Source organism: Lipotes vexillifer, unplaced genomic scaffold (assembly GCF_000442215.2).
Source record: "Lipotes vexillifer unplaced genomic scaffold, Lipotes_vexillifer_v1.1 scaffold153, whole genome shotgun sequence".
NCBI classification, from domain to species: Eukaryota; Metazoa; Chordata; class Mammalia; order Artiodactyla; family Lipotidae; genus Lipotes; species Lipotes vexillifer.
Genome location: NW_006774670.1, coordinates 4,551,925 through 4,569,709, shown reverse-complemented (window position 1 = coordinate 4,569,709; position 17,785 = coordinate 4,551,925). Strand labels below are relative to the sequence as shown.

At 38.6% G+C, this 17,785-nt stretch overlaps 1 protein-coding gene across 1 annotated transcript in view; it reads right to left on the bottom strand.

The window, feature by feature from the left end:
• The window catches only part of FAM114A1 (family with sequence similarity 114 member A1), a 55,470-nt gene that overhangs the window by 32,169 nt on the left and 5,516 nt on the right, over positions 1 to 17,785 (bottom strand). Inside the window, exons 2-3 of the mRNA XM_007449411.1 lie at positions 13,117 to 13,204; positions 8 to 74 (exon numbers count right to left, since the gene is read on the bottom strand). Of these exons, the coding sequence (XP_007449473.1) occupies positions 8 to 74; positions 13,117 to 13,204 (155 nt within the window). The remainder of the gene's footprint in view (positions 1 to 7; positions 75 to 13,116; positions 13,205 to 17,785) is intronic.

Sequence of the window (17,785 nt, the reverse complement as noted above, 5' to 3'; positions counted from 1 at the left end):
GGAAGAGCCAGAATTCACACTATGAATCCGGAGGGTGGCCCCTGCTTTTTCCTTGACCGCTGTCAACCCATGACCTGTCAGGAAATAAAATATGGCTCATAGATACAATAGAAGCCCACGGTCTGCAGGTTCGATCACTCATCTCCCAGAGCTCTTCTTGTAAGCTGTAGGTGTATATCTCGACTGTGAGAGAACGTGGTGATTAATAGCACAGACTTTGCGAGCCCTCAGATGTGGGTTCCAGTTTGAGCTCAGTTTCACCATCACCCAGCTGGGTGACTTTTGAGAAGTTACCACCTCTCCGTGACTCAATTTCTCCACTGTGTTGTTGTGAGGAGCAAATAAGCAAATAAGTGCATGTACAGGGCTCCCAGATGCTTTATTAGTCCCTCTTACTTCTCACACTATCTAACTAGCAACCTGGGGTTTCCAACCCAAGATATTATCTGTGAATGGTCTTACCCTGTCTTACCCTCTTTCCTCTTTTCTAAGCTTCTCAAGGCAGGTATGTGTCATTCAGTTTTTGATTCCTTGTAGGCCTATCCTATTGTAGGTACTCAATTACTACTTGTTGAATAGAAATCAGCTGAGCCTTAACAAAGTGTCAGTCATTCCTTTAGTACGGTCTGTATGTGTGAGAGCAGGGTCTGGAGATGACATGTCAAGATCCAAAGGCAAGCCAGTGGGAAAACCAGAAAGGTCACTCAACAGCTCTGATAGTTATCTTAAGTAGTAACAGTCCAAACACAAGATGTAAGAACAGTCGGCCAGGATGAGGGGCACTGATTTTACTCTATCTGAGCCGGGACAATCCCTATAATTCCCTGGAGCCCAGCACAGTGTGCATTCAATATCAATAACTGTTTAGTGAATACAGAGCTGACCTTCTCATCCACTACACCCGCCCCGCCACTGACACATACACACAAACAAACTTTGGCTTGACAGAGAAATAGCTTTGTCTACATTTTATTTTGGAGCCATTTTTTTCTCCTTAGAAAACTAATAGTCTAGTGATGTCCTAAGTGGCTGTTTGAATTCTTGGAGAAGCAGCCTAGGCTGCCATCATCACAGCACTCACCTCCCCGTTAGTGCTCGGGGAGAAAATGAAAGATTCACTCAGGACCCTAGGCAACCTCAGGTTGTTAAAACCCAAGGCAGCAGCAATATTAATATCTGGGGAAAAAAGGCCCAACTCACAGCAGGATTTGAGAGCCAAAGAGAACGGTGTAGTTGTAGAGGGCACCATTCAAATGACTGACCGTCCATCTCCTGAATAAGAGAAAGACATGGATGAACCCCAAACCCAAAGAGTCATAGTTCATCAATCGTAAGCTTGCTTATCAGAGGGGTCTTAACTTAATCACGGCACCGAAATTTGCCAAACTGATAGAAGACTAATTATATCCAGTGGGAATCACCTGTTATTATACACTATCTAGAAAACACTGAAACTTAGGAAACATTATTTACAATGTTTACAACATTAATTACATACAGAAACGTATGACTATATTCATGTGTAGATCAGTAGACACAGTCCAAATTCATTACTGAGTTACTTTTTTTTTGTTTTTTGTTTTTTGTTTTTTTGTTTTTTTTTTTTTTTTTTTTTTTTTGTTTTTTTTTTTTTTTTTTTTTTTTTGTTTTTTTTTTTTTTTTTTTTTTTTTGTTTTTTTTTTTTTTTTTTTTTTTTTGTTTTTTTTTTTTTTTTTTTTTTTTTGTTTTTTTTTTTTTTTTTTTTTTTTTGTTTTTTTTTTTTTTTTTTTTTTTTTGTTTTTTTTTTTTTTTTTTTTTTTTTGTTTTTTTTTTTTTTTTTTTTTTGCGGTATGCGGGCCTCTCACTGTTGTGGCCTCTCCCGTTGCAGAGCACAGGCTCCGGACGCGCAGGCTCAGCAGCCATGGCTCACGGTCCTAGCTGCTCCGTGGCATGAACCCGTGTCCCCTGCATCGGCAGGCAGGCTCTCAACCACTGCACCACCAGGGAAGCCTTATTGAGTTACTTTTTAAAAAGATGCACTATAACTGCTAAAAGTAAGACTTGATTCTCTCTAGCTTCCAATTAATTCAAAGCATTTCAATGGAAACTCACTGGAGTTTCAGTAACACATGTAAATTATGGGATATAATTATTAACTTTATTATATACTGAGCTCATATTCCTCGACATCCTTTAAAAGCACAAATATTTTCAAAAAGGAAATAATGTACATCCAAATCTCCATCCATGATTCTCATTTAGATTTCTGAGAGCTAAAATCAAGGGATAAATGAGTTTCAGAAGGCTGGTAGGCATCTGCTATATCTTCTTTGTGTAAACTGTACAAGAGAGATGATTCCATATCCTTCCCTGAGACCATTCAGGGTTTAATGAACTTCACTGTCATTACCTCCTCTTTCACCTTCTCCATCCCTTTGCAGGTTAGAGCCATGTCTGAATCTTTTCCCAGGGAAGAACAGCTTCTCACCATCTCAGCTTCTCACAAATGACTATGGATATGTATGCATTACCTGCCTCTAGAAAAATCGCTTTGTTTCTGGAAGGAAATACCATTTTACGTGTATAATAAGTAGAATGTGTCTTTTTAACAGACATGACAATAGGCTGCTACTCCACCTACACACACACACACACACACACACACACACACACACACACACACAAACATACATACACTACTGAGGTATAAGGTGGATGTACAAGGATTTGCACATATTTAAGATTCCTCCAATTATATTTTCTAATTAACAGTTCTTTTTTTCTGAGTTCTTTTGTTAGTAAAAGTACATCTTTAACTACATTCTACTAGAAATATAAAGCTATGGTTTTTCATAGCTAAGGTTTAGACTCCATGCCACACCCTACTTTGAAGAATAACTTCTAAAATTTTACTTAGTGTGACATCTAGTGCCCAGACAAGGAAGTAATAATATGGAGCCACTACTGCCTTTTGACTGAGAGCAACTCATTCTCAGAGATACTGATTTTGTTCTACCAATAACAGAGAAAAACAACCAATATGAATAGTACTACAGGGTACAGTTCATGGATTCATTTCTTCACATGTCATCATGAACCCTAGGTATCCCCAAGAAATGAACCCTTCCAAATTCTATCGTTCTAAAGACGGAATATCCTCTACTCTTTGACTTACGGCAGTAAAAAGGTGAGTACTGCAAAGAAAGTAAGATAATACATGCCGTGATACTGTATCATTTAAAAACAAATGTTAAATGATTGGCTGGTGTTTAATTTATCATCCATACTCTAGTGGAAAATACCCTAAACTTAGGAGTCAGGAGTCTTGTAGAGGAATTTTGGTTCCATCAGTTATTAGCCATGTGGTCTTGGTGACCTTTCTGAGTCTCTGCTGCTGTGTCTTCTCTGAAAGGAGGTTTATAACATCTACCTCCCAGGGTTTTATAAGGTCACTGAGAAGAAATATGTGAAACCCTTGGTACTGGTCAACATTATTGAGCACTTACTATGCCCCAGGCACTGGACTAAATATTTTCAGGGTAGTAAATTATCTTATTTAATCTTTTCATTATGAAGTAAGAGATACTATTATGCCAATTTCACAACTGAGAAAACTGAGACCTGGTGATGTGAGATTACTTGCTGAAGGTCCCCAAACCAATAAGTGGCAGAGGCAGGATTTGAACCCCATATTTCTGACTCTAAAACTCACTTGCTCAATCACTATGTTATGTTAAGAAAGTCTTACATGCCGTTTGTAGTTGATTAAATGTCACTTTAGTCCCATTTCTATAACTCCTTGGAAATCAGATACTTAATCAGGAGCTCCTTCATCTTTAAAATATTGGTTTATGTTAAAAGTAGCTTGAGTTACCTTACCTTTGACCAAACAGCCAGGTGAAGGTCACCCCTGCAGTGAAACCTTCCTCTAACCCTGGCCCTCCCAGCTGTGCCGTGGGTTGGTACAGCTTAATGTTTTTAGGATCATCCCTGTGCTGTGCAAGAATGGATCCCAAGACACTGTGTGGTGCTGTCTTCTACCTGCAGTTTAATTTTTTCTCAAAAATTTTTTACCAACCTCGCTTCTTGTTGAGAAGATCAAAACCCCATTGAAGGGAGGTCTCCCCTCTCTCTGGAGGATGAAAATAATTTGTTGGTGGTGGGAGGGTCTCTCTGACCAAGTGGTAACTTAGGGGAGGAACAGTAGTTCTACATAGCGCCCTGGATGACTGGGTAGCCTTATGGGTACTTTCTGCTGGTCCCTTATGATAAAGGACCCCCCAGGAGGGCAGCAGCTAACTTGTTCAGAGGGTTCTCCCCTTTTAGATTGCTTTAATCTTTAATATAACGTTTCCTTCTTTTTCATTTCATTTCTTTCTTTTTCTTTTTAAAAGGTGGATATATAGAAAAGAGACTTTAAAAAAATCCCATAATCTCATTTCTCTGATATATCTGGTTGATTTGTAAAAATAAACATTTATTAGGTTAATCTATATCAAGGTACTGTGAGAGTTCATTATAACATTTTTGCAACTCTTCTGTAGGTCTGAATATTTTTCAAAATAAAACTTTTAATTAAAGTGATAGAAAATGTAAAATTAAATAAATAAGTAAAAATAAACATTTATAATGTTAGCAAAATCAGAGTATAGAAACATAGACAACAGAAGGTGGGCCAGCCTCTTTCTCCCTAAACAGCACCTATTGACCTAACAGTCTATGAGCTTACAGGGGCCTATGGAATGATTTAAGACCTGAAAAGAAGTATTGGTTCTAAAAGACAAAAAAGAAAATTTTTAAATTAGAAATTAAATAATATTTACTTAAATGTATTCAAAAATGTAATACTTGGTCAACTGGTCAACTATAGTTGAAGTAAATTCAACTCTTCCACAGTTATATACAAATTACATATTTAATGAGGGATGTGGGTGCATTTTATTATATTTGTTGTGATATGAGAGGGACTTCCAAAAGGAGGGGGCTCTTAAAAGACTTAAAGGGGCCCTGCCTTCCTTCCAGTCCCACCCCCTACCCCCCATTTCCTTCTAAGGATAACAAGTCTGATTTGTTTCTTGTTGATTCCTTTCAGGGAAAAGTTCTGAAAAGCACATCCCTACATATAAGTGTCTTGGACCCGGCTTCACCATATACAGTGGAGGTCTCAGCATGTGTAGATGGTGGTGGAGGCTGTGTGTGCTGCCTAGGATCCCAATGCTCCTTCATCCCTGCTGACAGCTAGCTCTCAGCTAAACACCTCCATTTGAAATGCCCTTCACCAAAGGGAATTGGCTCCTTCAAGACTGTACTGTAATGACTGGTCAGTGGGGAAGTTGGTGATACAAAAGCCTGGTCCTGTGCCTTATGCCCTGGGACAGCTCTGAAGAGTCATCCCAACCCCCAAGCTCCCTATGGGATGGGCTGTGGCCTCTGACACAACTGCATTGCAGCCCAGTTCTGCTTTCCTAGTCCTTCACTCTCTTGCAAGGCTTGCTCCTGAGTGTCCTTCTGAATAAAACTCCAGGACACTCATCCCTGCCTCAGTTTCTCCCCAGGCATCCAACCTAGGACACTGATCTACCTCATTCTTTTTAATGGTTGCATAGAATCAGAATTCCACTGAATGGCTCTGTCATGTTTAACATTCTCTGTGGATGGATACTTGGGTTGTTTCCAGTTTCTCATATATGCCTGGTGAACTCCCTCAGCTCTTTCAGGTCTCTGCTCAAATACCATTTCATTAAGATCTACCCCACACCACCTTTTTAAAAAGCTTAACCTGTACTCCTGACACTACTATTTTTCATAGACTTAACACTTTATAACCCTCTCTATAATCTCCCTACTCATTACGTGTATTGTTTATTTTTTAATTTTTAAAAATTTTAATTTTTTTGGAGTATAGTTGATTTACAATGTTGTGTTAGTTTCAGGTGTACAGCAAAGTGATTCAGTTATAAATATGCATATAATCATTCTTTTTTAGATTCTTTTCTCATATAGGTTATCCCAGAATATTGAATAGAGTTCCCTGTGCTATACAGTAGGTCCTTGTTGGTTATCTATCTTATATACAGTAGCATGTGTACGTTCATCCCAAGCTCCTGATTTATCCCTCCCCCCAACATTTCCCCTTTGGTAACCATAACTTTGTTTTTGATATCTGTAAGTCTGTTTCTGATTTGCAAACAAGTTCATTTGTTTCAGCCTTTTTAAAAATTAGATTCCACATATGAGAGCTATCATAAGATATTTGTCTTTGTCTGACTTACTTCACTTAGTATGATAATCTCTATGTCCATCCATGTTGCTGCAAATGACATTATTCCATTCTCTTTCATGGCTGAGTAATATTCCATTATATAAATATATACCACATCTTCTTTATCCATTCCTCTGTCAATAGACATTAGGTTCCTTCCATGTCTTGGCTATTGTAAATAGTGCTGCAATGAACATTGGGGTGCATGTATTCTTTCGAACTATGGGTTTTTTCTGGGTATATGCCCAGGAGTGGGATTGCTGGATGTGTATTGTTTATTGTCTGCATCCTTCCACGAGTCTGTAAACTCTACTACAAGGTCTTCATCTTGTTTACTCACTGCTTTACCTCAAGTGCCCAGAATAGGGCCTGGTAAGATAGGTATTTGCTGAGTGAATTCCATATTGAACATATACATTAATGAACTTTTACAAAGAAATCAACAGTGGAACTGCTAGACAGAGGACACATGCATTTAAAATTTTATAGAAAGTGTTAATCGCTCTTCTGAAGGTTGTGCCAATTTCTACTCTTCTTTGGGTGAATTTTTGAGAAATAGAACAATTTAAAAATATTGGCTGTAAAACTGATAGCTAGTGGGAAGCAGCCGCATAGCACAGGGAGATCAGCTCTGTGCTTTGTGACCACCTAGAGGGGTGGGATAGGGAGGGTGGGAGTGAGGGAGACACAAGAAGGAGGAGATATGGGGATATATGTATATGTATAGCTGATTCACTTTGTTATACAGCAGAAACTAACACACCATTTTAAAGCGATTATACTCCAATAAAGATGTTAAAATAAATAAAAATAAAAATATTGGCTGCATTTCAGACTCTACTATCAACGAATTCAAGATATTATAGTTGTGAGAAGTAGTTATTTAGAAAAACACATAGATGGTGTTGCTGTGCTCAACTAAAGCCAACTTCAGGGCAGCAGAAACTGCAGCCAATCAACCTTCCTTTTGGAAAAGTCTTCTCTCTCCGTAATGATGGTTGATGCCCGCTCTGTAATCAGATACTCATTTCTCTTTAGGTTCAAAATTGACAAGAAGAGTTTCTGAACTCATAGTGTTTGCCTTGCCATCACATAGGAATTCATTAACTTATTCATAGATTGTAAAGGATTGTGAACAAACTCCAAGCATTAATCCTATTATCTTTTGTATCAATGATCCTTGAGAATTTTCACATCATCAGCAATGCCACCTTCAAAAATAAACCCATGTGATATTGATACTGAAATACCTAGTTGAGAGTTCTTACTCTAGTATTGTTCTGACAAGTTTGCCGTTCTCTGTGATAAAAAGACATCGTCATTATTTCTGACAGTGCTGGTAGAAGACTTTCATTAAAATGTGCTGAAGGAAAAAACTGTGTAACTCAGGAGAGGATGGGGAAGGAGAACAAAGGTAACTCTGAAAAGGTAAATATGCAGATCAGATCTCCCTCCCCCTCCTCAGGTACTCTTTCTTATACAAGGTGTTGAGACTCATAAAACTGTCAAAACTAGAATTTTAAATAAACATGTAGGTCATTTGTAGTATCTGGAAATAAGTTGATCTATTCTACTATAGAATTTTTACCTTGGTATATTTGTATATATCTCAGCATTGTTGACTTTCATTTTGATTACTGGTCCATCACTTAGCTTAGCAATATATTCTATGATTAAGTCAGGACTCTGAGGTGCTTGTGGGAAATCACATCTGGTTCTCACAACAGTACTTTGAAATTATCATCAAAATTGCTTTTTCTTTTTTTTTTACATTTTCCCTTCCCACTCTGGTTTCTTCCTGGATCTTAAATAACAACCATTTTCATGGTATCTTACGAACTTGTCCAAAGGCATGAACGGCAGCTGATCAAGTCTTCTTAGAATATGATAATAGCGTGGTTGTCAACGAAACTAATGCAGAAGATATGGCCTCTCCAAAAACAATTGTTGGCTGAGAAATGTTTGATTTTATATAAGCATTGGAAAGGGTGCTTTTCCTCATTTTCCCTTAACCCTGGGGGCCAAAGTAGTGAGGCAAAAGATAAAATATAAAAATACAGTGTAGCAAAAAGTCAATCAATTTTCTATATTGTTCTACTTAGCACAGTGGTTACAAATATCTTTCCCTGCTATATACAGCCACAAACTATGGAATCATCATATTCTGGAAGTTGGAGGGAATCTTAGAATTTCTCAAGTTCTTCCACCCATACTTTTCCAAGTAAGGAGCTGAGTCTGGAGAGATTCGGTGCATAGTGTAGCTAGGTAGTGACAATTATTTGTGGTCACAAGTTAGTAGCAGTTGGGACCGGATCTCAGGTCTTATGACTTCTGATACAGTGCTCTTTCCAGGACAGAACCATCTTCTAAATCTTTCCATTCTCCAATTACTCTCCTGCCAACTCTAAACAGTTCTAATGATTATGACTGCAGTTTTTCAACAACTGTAAGAAGTATTGGTTTCTGTTTCTAGTGCTCAATTGACAGCTCTGAGTTTTGTTATAGATGCTGTCTTGCATAGAATTCCATCTGCAACTGGAATTACCCCGGGGGTAACATGAGGTTTCTGAGTAGGAATTAGTTGCAATAGAATATATGGTTATTTTCTTTCTTTACTTTCCACAGGCAATTTTTTAAACCTTCAAGAGCTTGTCTGCTGCTGTGAGTGCTCTGTTTTCCAATAAGTTTTTTCACCCTGTGATAATAAACTGTTAATGCTGCAAAGCCCTGGATGGATATTATTTGCCTGTACATAATGGAAGGTCTGCCTTGCTTGCCTTTCTCAATCCAAAGATAGTAGCTCAAGATAGACCACAACCCAGGACGGTGCCCATAACTTTTTCAAGCTTCTGTAAACAGGTGGTTGAACCCTATTCTAACCCTCTATTTCAGGTTGTGAGCCTGGCTGTGACACTTCTCCATTTGTGGGACACTTGTGATCCCTGTTATCTTTTAGGAGTCAAATTCCCAATCACCACCACTGCCTGTTTCCAGCCTTGGAACCTAAGCTTCCCCTTATGCTTCAAGTTTTAGTTCTCTATCAGGTCCACCAAAATACTTATCTTGTTTTCAAGTATATACTGCTACTAGTTTAGCTACTATTACTTTGTAAAGTTAAAGCCCATCCTGACCAAAAATCTACAAAATATACCTGGAGAACAACTTATGGATGGCATTCAGCTATCTTGTTATTGCATTTATTGGGGTTGTGATGACCAGTGGTGATGAACAAATTTAGTCTCTACATCTCTAAAGATAGCTCCAATTTTTCCAAAGGGATTCTTAGAATGAGTATCAATATTTCAGATTTTCTTTGCTCTCCCTCATGTGCCCTTTGGTCATTGTGGGTGCAAATAAGAGAAAAATGCCAAGATTAAAATGCTTTTCAAATTTCCAACATATATCAGGGAGACAGTGCTTTGGGAAGGATCCCTGGTGTTCTCCTTACTTACTGCAAGTAATAATAAAATCCTTCCTTCTCCTGAAAAAAAAATTCTGACATGTAGCCAGAGCCCTTAAAAAATACTAAGTTTCTGGCATGGGTGGTATAACTGATGAGGTTTTCAAACGGAAAAGGGAGGTCTGTTAGGGAGAATTGAAAGATCACCCCAAGATTCTCAACCCTGGCATATACAACATGTAATCCCCCCACTTTTTTTTTTTTTTTTTTGTGGTACGTGGGCCTCTCACTGTTGTGGCCTCTCCCGTTGCACAGCACAGACTCTGGACGCACAGGCTCAGCGGCCATGGCTCACTAGCCCAGCCGCTCCGCGGCATGTGGGATCCTCCCGGACCAGGGCACGAACCTGTGTCCCCTGCATCGGCAGACGGACTCTCAACCACTGCGCCACCAGGGAAGCCCAACCAGGGAAGCCCAATCCCCCCACTTTGAGTGTGGACAGGATTGTGAATATGATGGGATTCATTCCCATGATTAGGTTACATTATACAGTAAAGGTGAAGGGACTTTTCAGAAGTAATTAAGGTCATTAATCAGTTGAATTTGAGTTAATCAAAAGAGAGATCCTGGATGAGCCTGAACTAATCAGGTGGGCTTTAAAAGGGACTTGGGCCCTTCCTAAAGGGAGAGATTTGAAGCATGGGAGAAATTATCCTGCTGGCTTTGAAAAAGGACCAGAGGGCAGCCTCTAGGAGTTGAGTGACCCTGGCCAATAACCAGCAAGAAAACAGGGGTGTCAGTCCTACAACCGCAAGGAACTAATTCTGCCAACAACTTGAATAACCTTGAAACTGACCCTGAATGTCAGATGACAATGCAGCTAGCTGACACCTTGATTTCAGCCTGGCAAGTCACTAAGCAGAGAACCCAGCTATCTTGGACCTGAATTCCTGATCCATAGAAACTGTGAGATAATCACTGTATGTTGTTTTAAGCCTCCACATGTGTGGTAATTTGTTACACAGCAACAGAAGTGAATACAAGAGGGTCTACTTGAACTTCATTCTGATATTTGATGGGGCAAAGTGTGACTGTCAGCTCATCTCAGAGGAACCCTGTCTCCACCAACCATAAGAGGGAAATGGCAGTAGTGATGGCACAATGATCCTGCTGGTCCACAGGCAGTTATCTCCCCAGGTTCTTTTGGATCGGTTACTGCACAGAGCCAGGTGAGAAGCACCACAAGTTTTAAGTGGTTGCAACATTAACAAGACACAACATTTATTCGGGGTGCCTTAGGGAAACCTCAAGAGTAACCCCAAACCCAAGCACAGGCTAAAGATGAAGACACTGACTTGAGGTCAAATTAAAAGATGAGTGCCTACCAGTATGGGCTGGGACCTGCCATCGGAGCCACAGCCTGATTTTTAAGCAGTAAAGCCAGCATCATCTACTGGTTACACCTGAATCGGGTAACAAAACCTAGAGGTCTTGGAGCACAGTCCACCGGATGAAGGCTGCACTAGGCTGTATATGTGCGAAGGTCAGATTACAACAGGACACTGAAAAAGATAATGGACAGTAAATTCAACAGGCAAGCCGCCAGTTGATGGATGGAAAACTTTATAAAGGTCCAGCAAAGCCCAAAGTCAAATGGTGAGGTGTAGTCGCTGACTGATAAGAAACAGTAGCAAAGAGTCAGACCTACCAGGAGCAAAGCAGTCACAGGTGACTGCACCTGTAAGTGTACCAAAAACACCTGCACATGACACCCACAGGGCAGCTGATAGCTGTCTTTACCATGGAAGGAGCTTATATTTAAATTTTTAAGGAGAAAGTAAATCCTTTGCCTATAATAGAACCTTCTGAAGCACCAAGTTCATTATAAGCCAGGGCAGTTCTGGACACCATTATAACTGGAAGCACCCAAAACACTGTACTGTTTTATGACATAAACCATGAGGAGAGCCGTATAATTTGGTGACCATATAATTTACTGTTCCATGACTTATCACAACTTCAAAAACTTTTAGACTGCACATTTTTAATTTTGGTTCAGAAAGCTGGCAATCCTGAGTGTTGCCAGTGGCAAGATCCATTTGAGAGCCACTAAAAGCTCAAACATTTTCCTTAGGAAGTAGGATGCCTTCAGGTTCCTGTCCTCACTCTTATGAAAAGACTCTGTCCTGTTCAAAAACAAAACAGGCTCTTCTACTTCAATCTGATTAATTTTTCCATCTGCATATGTAATATTCATGGCATACCTGGCCTTTCAATTAGCAATAGAAAAAGATTTGCTTTCCAGGCTCTCATGCAGAGGGCAATGTTTATTTGACCACCATCTACTTCTTGCCAGAGCTCTCCTGATACTTGACAGACATGGAATTAGGAGAATGCAATCTATCCATTCTTCCAGGGAGTCTAAGTTCTATCAGATTAGGTATCTGGCCCTTCAACTGTTTGTGACCATGGTCCATTAGAGTGGGGTCAAAAACCTCAGCCCTGCTGGTTTTAGGAGTAACAGTGAATTGGACCAATTCATGGCCCATCACAAGATCCTCATGCCACAGAGATACCTTGAGAACACGTGAGTTAGATGATCTGCAAGCTGTGTTACCTGTGACTTCCTCTGTCCTGCTCTTCACTCTCTACCCTCAAGATGAAATGCTACGGCTACATTATTATAGACACGTTTATGTTGTACCTTCAGTTTTCATGAAGAGTGAATATAAGAAATGGTCACATGAAGAATATTTTGACAAACCTTCACTGATGAAGACATTGTCCATTATATTTTCTCTTTGTATACGAGCCAATACGGGACATTTCTTCAAAAGTTTAATACAAGGAAAATAAATTTATCTAAATAAACTAAGTCTTGTTTTATCACTCAATGAGATAGATAATCTACTGATAGCCAAGAATCTGAGAGTTAAGGTCAATGTTATTATATTATCCTTGATATATATCTCCTCCCTACCTGCATATTTCTTTTTGTATTTGTATTTTAATACCCCGTGATGAATGCCTTTTACTGAGATACCTCAAATCCTTTTAGGGAGTAGGCTATTTATATATTTTAAAATGTTCAAGCGGGGTGGTAAATACAAAGCATTAAGGTTATATTATAAAAGCCTAAATCTTATATTCTAAGATGCAATATAATATAATGGTTAAAAGCCATACTGTGTGGTTCAAAGCCCAATTCAGCCACTCCTGACTTTGGATAATGTTTAACCTCTCTGTGATTCAGCTTCCTTACCTCTAAAATGGAGAAAATAAGAGTGCCTCCTCATAGGGTTATTTTGAAGAATAAATATATTAATATACAGGAAGCACTTAGAACAGCAAACACTAAAAACAATTTGCTCTTATTATGTCATGTTAAACTCTATCAGTACATGGTATGATCAAAATGTCATATCCTATTTGGCTCCTGAACTTTATCCATTCAAACGCAATGTGTAATGCTTACCTACTGTGGCAGATGCTGACGAGAGCAGAGATTTGCCCCAGGAGCCCCAGCCTGCCCAGCCCCCTCCATGTGGAGAGGAATCCACGGCCTGCAAAAAACCAGATTACCCACAAGGTCAGCAATTTCATTTATCCCTGAATGGAAAAACACTCATTCATTTGAAACAAAGAGAAGGTTAAAAAAAAATCACCAACAACCATATCTCATTGGCTTATAGTTTATAAGGGCCATAAAAGAATATACCAGTCTACATTGCAATGTGTACTTTGGAACCAAATTGGTTTGTAGTGGTGTTGGCTTCTGAGGGCTTAGCTTGAAGTGAGAAGGGAATTTGATGTCAACTAAGACCCAAATCTCCCATTATCTGGAAGACAGGGATAGGGCTGTGGAGGGGAGGGGGAGATTTAATATTTTAGGGTACACAGTGATTTGTTAAAACTCCAAAACAACCTTGACTCACGTAATTTCTACAGAACTAAAATAATGTGCTCTTCAAGGGAGAGTTAACTTTCAAAAATCTGGGGTGGCAGGAGGGAGTTTTGGCATGGATGGTAGTAGGCAAAGTGTCTGAAAAAGCATCAATAAGCTTGGAGATGGCGAATAGCAACAGGAAGCCTTTTGAGGTAGACAACTTTTAAGGTGTCCAATCCACTCACAGTGACCCCTGTAACTATATCTCTCACTGTCCCTGGGCTCACTTGATTCAAATTCTTTTTCCTAGGTATTTTGATTGGGACTGAGAGATTCTGGTTCAGCTTGAATAGAAGATAAAAACTCAGACCATGTGGGGTGACCATATTCTACCCACCATGCAGACTAAGAATTAAAAGAAAGCGTAGTGAGCAGAATTTTCTCTGAGATACGCTCAGAGAAGCTGTTTGGATTCCAGAGAGCTTCTCAGCCTCTGCTTCCTGCCCCTTGTCAAGGCCCTACTGCACTCCTACTTTTGGGTTTTATGAGATTCCAGCAGAGTGTTTCTCTCTCTTTTAATGTTTTGTTCACTGTTATGTCCACAGAGCAGAGAATTCATGGTGTATAATGAGTGCTTAATAAATTTAGTTGTTAAATAAATGACTGAAATGCATCCATTTTCTTAGGTGTGCTTAGTTTCTGTTACTTGCAACCAATGCATCCTGACTCGGTGTAACCACAGCTTTCCCTTAATATCCAGGAATGCATTATAGAAAATGAGGCAAGAACACATTAGGAGATGGAGAATAACAGCTCTTTCACTCCAAGTAAAGAAAGGAAGAACTTAAGAAGGAAATGAAAAATTCCTACAGAGTTTGTAGATTCTATAACTTTTGACTCAAGGCTGGTCCATCATCATCCCCAACTTCCTTCTGCATGCAGTCTTCCACTCTTATCTTCCACTCTTGCAGACAAGGGTGGCCATGTGAAACAGTTTTGACAAATGAGATATAAATGGGACATGTTTTGCTTTCATGATAAAATACACAGTTTTGTCTGGTGCCGACTCTCCCCTCTCCTTTTTTCCTGCCCTGAATGTGGACCTGATGCTTGAAACTGAAGCAGCCATTTTTGCTGCCATGAGGGAAAGGCCAGGGAATCACAGAGTCACTGGTCCTGGTACTGCTAAGCTACTAAACAAATGTGAGCTGTTGCATATCTCCATTCTTTCTGTTAAGTGAGAAAAAATTAATTGCTATTTTGTAAGCTAATATATGTTGGGTTTTAGTTACTTGCACCCAAATGCATTCCTAAGTGATTCACCTCATAAATATCAAACATCATCCATCAGCATAGACTACTGGTCAAGAGCAAAGGTTATGGAATTAAATTGCTTGGGTTTGACTCCAGGCTCTGCCACTTGGACATGTTAGTTACTCAAGTCTTTTAGCTATCACTGACTCATTACGAAAATGCAACCATAAGTATAAGAACCAATAACCTCACAGGGTTATTGTGAAAGTTAAAAGAAAGAATTCACATAAAGCTGTAAGCATAGTGCCTAGCACATAATAAATACTCCAGAAATGTCAACTAGTAATAATAATAAGTAACTACATTTTTAACACTAAGAAGCAAAACGTTTTGAAAGTTGGCTGACATTATTTTTCTGTTTGGAAACAATGAGAAGCTTGTTAACGTGAATGGAAATACTCAAGATTCATGACAGTCTGCTTTCACTTCTGGTGTCTACATTGATTTACTTCACTTCAGTAATGAAGCCAGTGGCAATTTTATACCATCATGAAGACATATGTAAGTTGGTGATAAATATAGTTCTTTCATGGGACCAATCTCTACCTATGTGATTAGGGAGAGTTAATACACTTAGAGGTGACAGCTTCTGACTCAAATTTACAATACGTAATATGCCGTGACAGCCGGTAATTGACTAGCAAATGGAAATTAATGTTAAATGAGTCTAGAACTTTTCGCAGTGTGGCTATTTCAATTGCTTTATTAATAAAGCTCCTTTGACATTGAGCTGTGACTTACTGATCAGCTAAAAAGAATATTTGTTATCAATGGCAAATACTCAAATAACTAAATGTGCACATTTAATATAAAACCAAAAAAACTAAATGTTTGACATGAACTATAAATATATCTCATCTTGAGTATTGTCTCCACTTTAAATAGCTTTAATGTCACATGCTTATGAGACTATAAATTAGGCAGCATGGATCTACTCAGATCTCCCATTTTCATATATGGATATTTTAAAGCTTTTTTCTCACCCTCACCCATGTAACCCCCACCTCCTTTACCGGAGAACTTCACATCCTAATTTACAGAGAAAACAGAAGCCATCAGATGAGAACTCTCTCAACTTCCCGTTCCTTCCTCATAAACTCACAGAAGAGTGATCGCATATTGTAACAGCAAATCAGACTTGGTTTGATCAAGAGGGATCTCCAAAACTCAACTGGAGATCATTTAAACATCTATAACTGTTGTGTGGTCCTAAGAACATGAAAGAGTGCAAGATTCTATCAAGTTCGAAGTTCTTTAAATATAAAAGACATTTATTTATTTTTAGGCTATCATGTTCAAAGGTATCATTAGATAGAAAAATATGTACAAATCTTAGAATTCCATCAAATTCAAAGGCCTTTAGCATTTAGATAGAAGATATATGTACCTCTCTTAAAGGATAAAGACCAACCTGGTTGTCCTATTTCCTTGGGTAGATCAAAAATCAGATACTGTGTATAACTTTGGTCTTGGGATGTGGACAGTAGGAGTTATGAGACCAAAGCCTTTTTAAGTTTTGTAATTTGTGACACAGCTGTTCTAAAAAGGGCTCAGTGTGACATTTGGGAGGATGTAAATTACTCTGGATGCCTGCAGCTCTGTCAAAATATTTGCTTGAAAATGGCCTCAGTTATTCCCAGGTAATCTTGTTCCTTGGTGAGTATGTATCACTCAACTGTAGGAAGATTTAACATCAAATATGGAAAGGTTTAAAGCATGAAATATGCTATTAATCATTTTGTGCATATTTGGTCTTTTCTATACTACTGATGTTTAAGGAATTTGACTGATTAGAGTGACAATTTTTTGAAAATCAATTTAAAATGAATAATTGAATTATTAGACTTCTGAATTTTAAGTTGAAATCTTCCTAAGTTTATGCATAATGTTATGCCACCTAAGGGGTTGTTTAGTCTACTCTATAAATTTAAGATTTACAACAATTTTTAAGTACTCAGCAAGATTTTGTTTAAGTAGATAAATGAGGTACTTAAAAAGTATATTAAGTTTATAGATGTAGTTTAAAAATATTTGACAGTGTTTAAGTTCACAAAAAGGATGAAGCATTAATCAAAAGCCCCTTGAAAGTGACTGTTCAATTATGTTAGGCTTCTAAATAGAGTAAGATTTGTGAGATGAGTGTAAATACTAGGGAGAATTGACATTGTGAATCTGTAACCTTAATATATTGAACACTAATTGTTTAAACCAAATTAAAAGTCTGAGTAGCTTTTTCTTATGGACAAAACACACACTGGCCTACACCAAAAATCTATCTCAATACAAATCTAACTTTACTGCACCCCCAGTCACAATTACTTCCTCCCCTTCTGTCATAACGGAAATGATATCTTCCTCTTAGTTATAATTATCACCTCCATCTGATCTCCTCTGGGCCTGGGAAGGTTGGTTCTCCCTTTTTTCCTGGTTTTTAAACCTTTCTCTCTGGCTGCTTCCCACATTTAATGATGTGCACGATTCCTCCATCTTAAAACCAGCAAATGAAAATCACGATGACAAAATGTTTCTTTCGAACTTCTCTGGCTTCTGCTCCATGTCCTTCTTTCTTCTTCAAGGTGCCTGCCTTCTGTATCCACCCCCTCCACTCCTCTACCCACCATGGTGACTCTCCCATGGTCACTATTTCATGAAACCATTCTCACCAAGATCACAATGGCTTCCTCATTGTCAAAGCCATGGACTCATTTTAGTCATTTTATTTCTTGACCTCTCAGTAGCATCAGAAGTTTAAGCACTTTTCCATTCTTAAAAGACTCTATTCTCATGGCTTTCATGACCTATCTTTTGACTCTTGCTTTTTTTGTCCATCCCTTATTATGATGATTTCAGTTTACTTTAGAAAGTTTCCACATGCATATTGTGATATTATAGAAGCTCCTTAGATTAAGTTACAACACAACTGCTTCCAGCATTCCAATAAAAT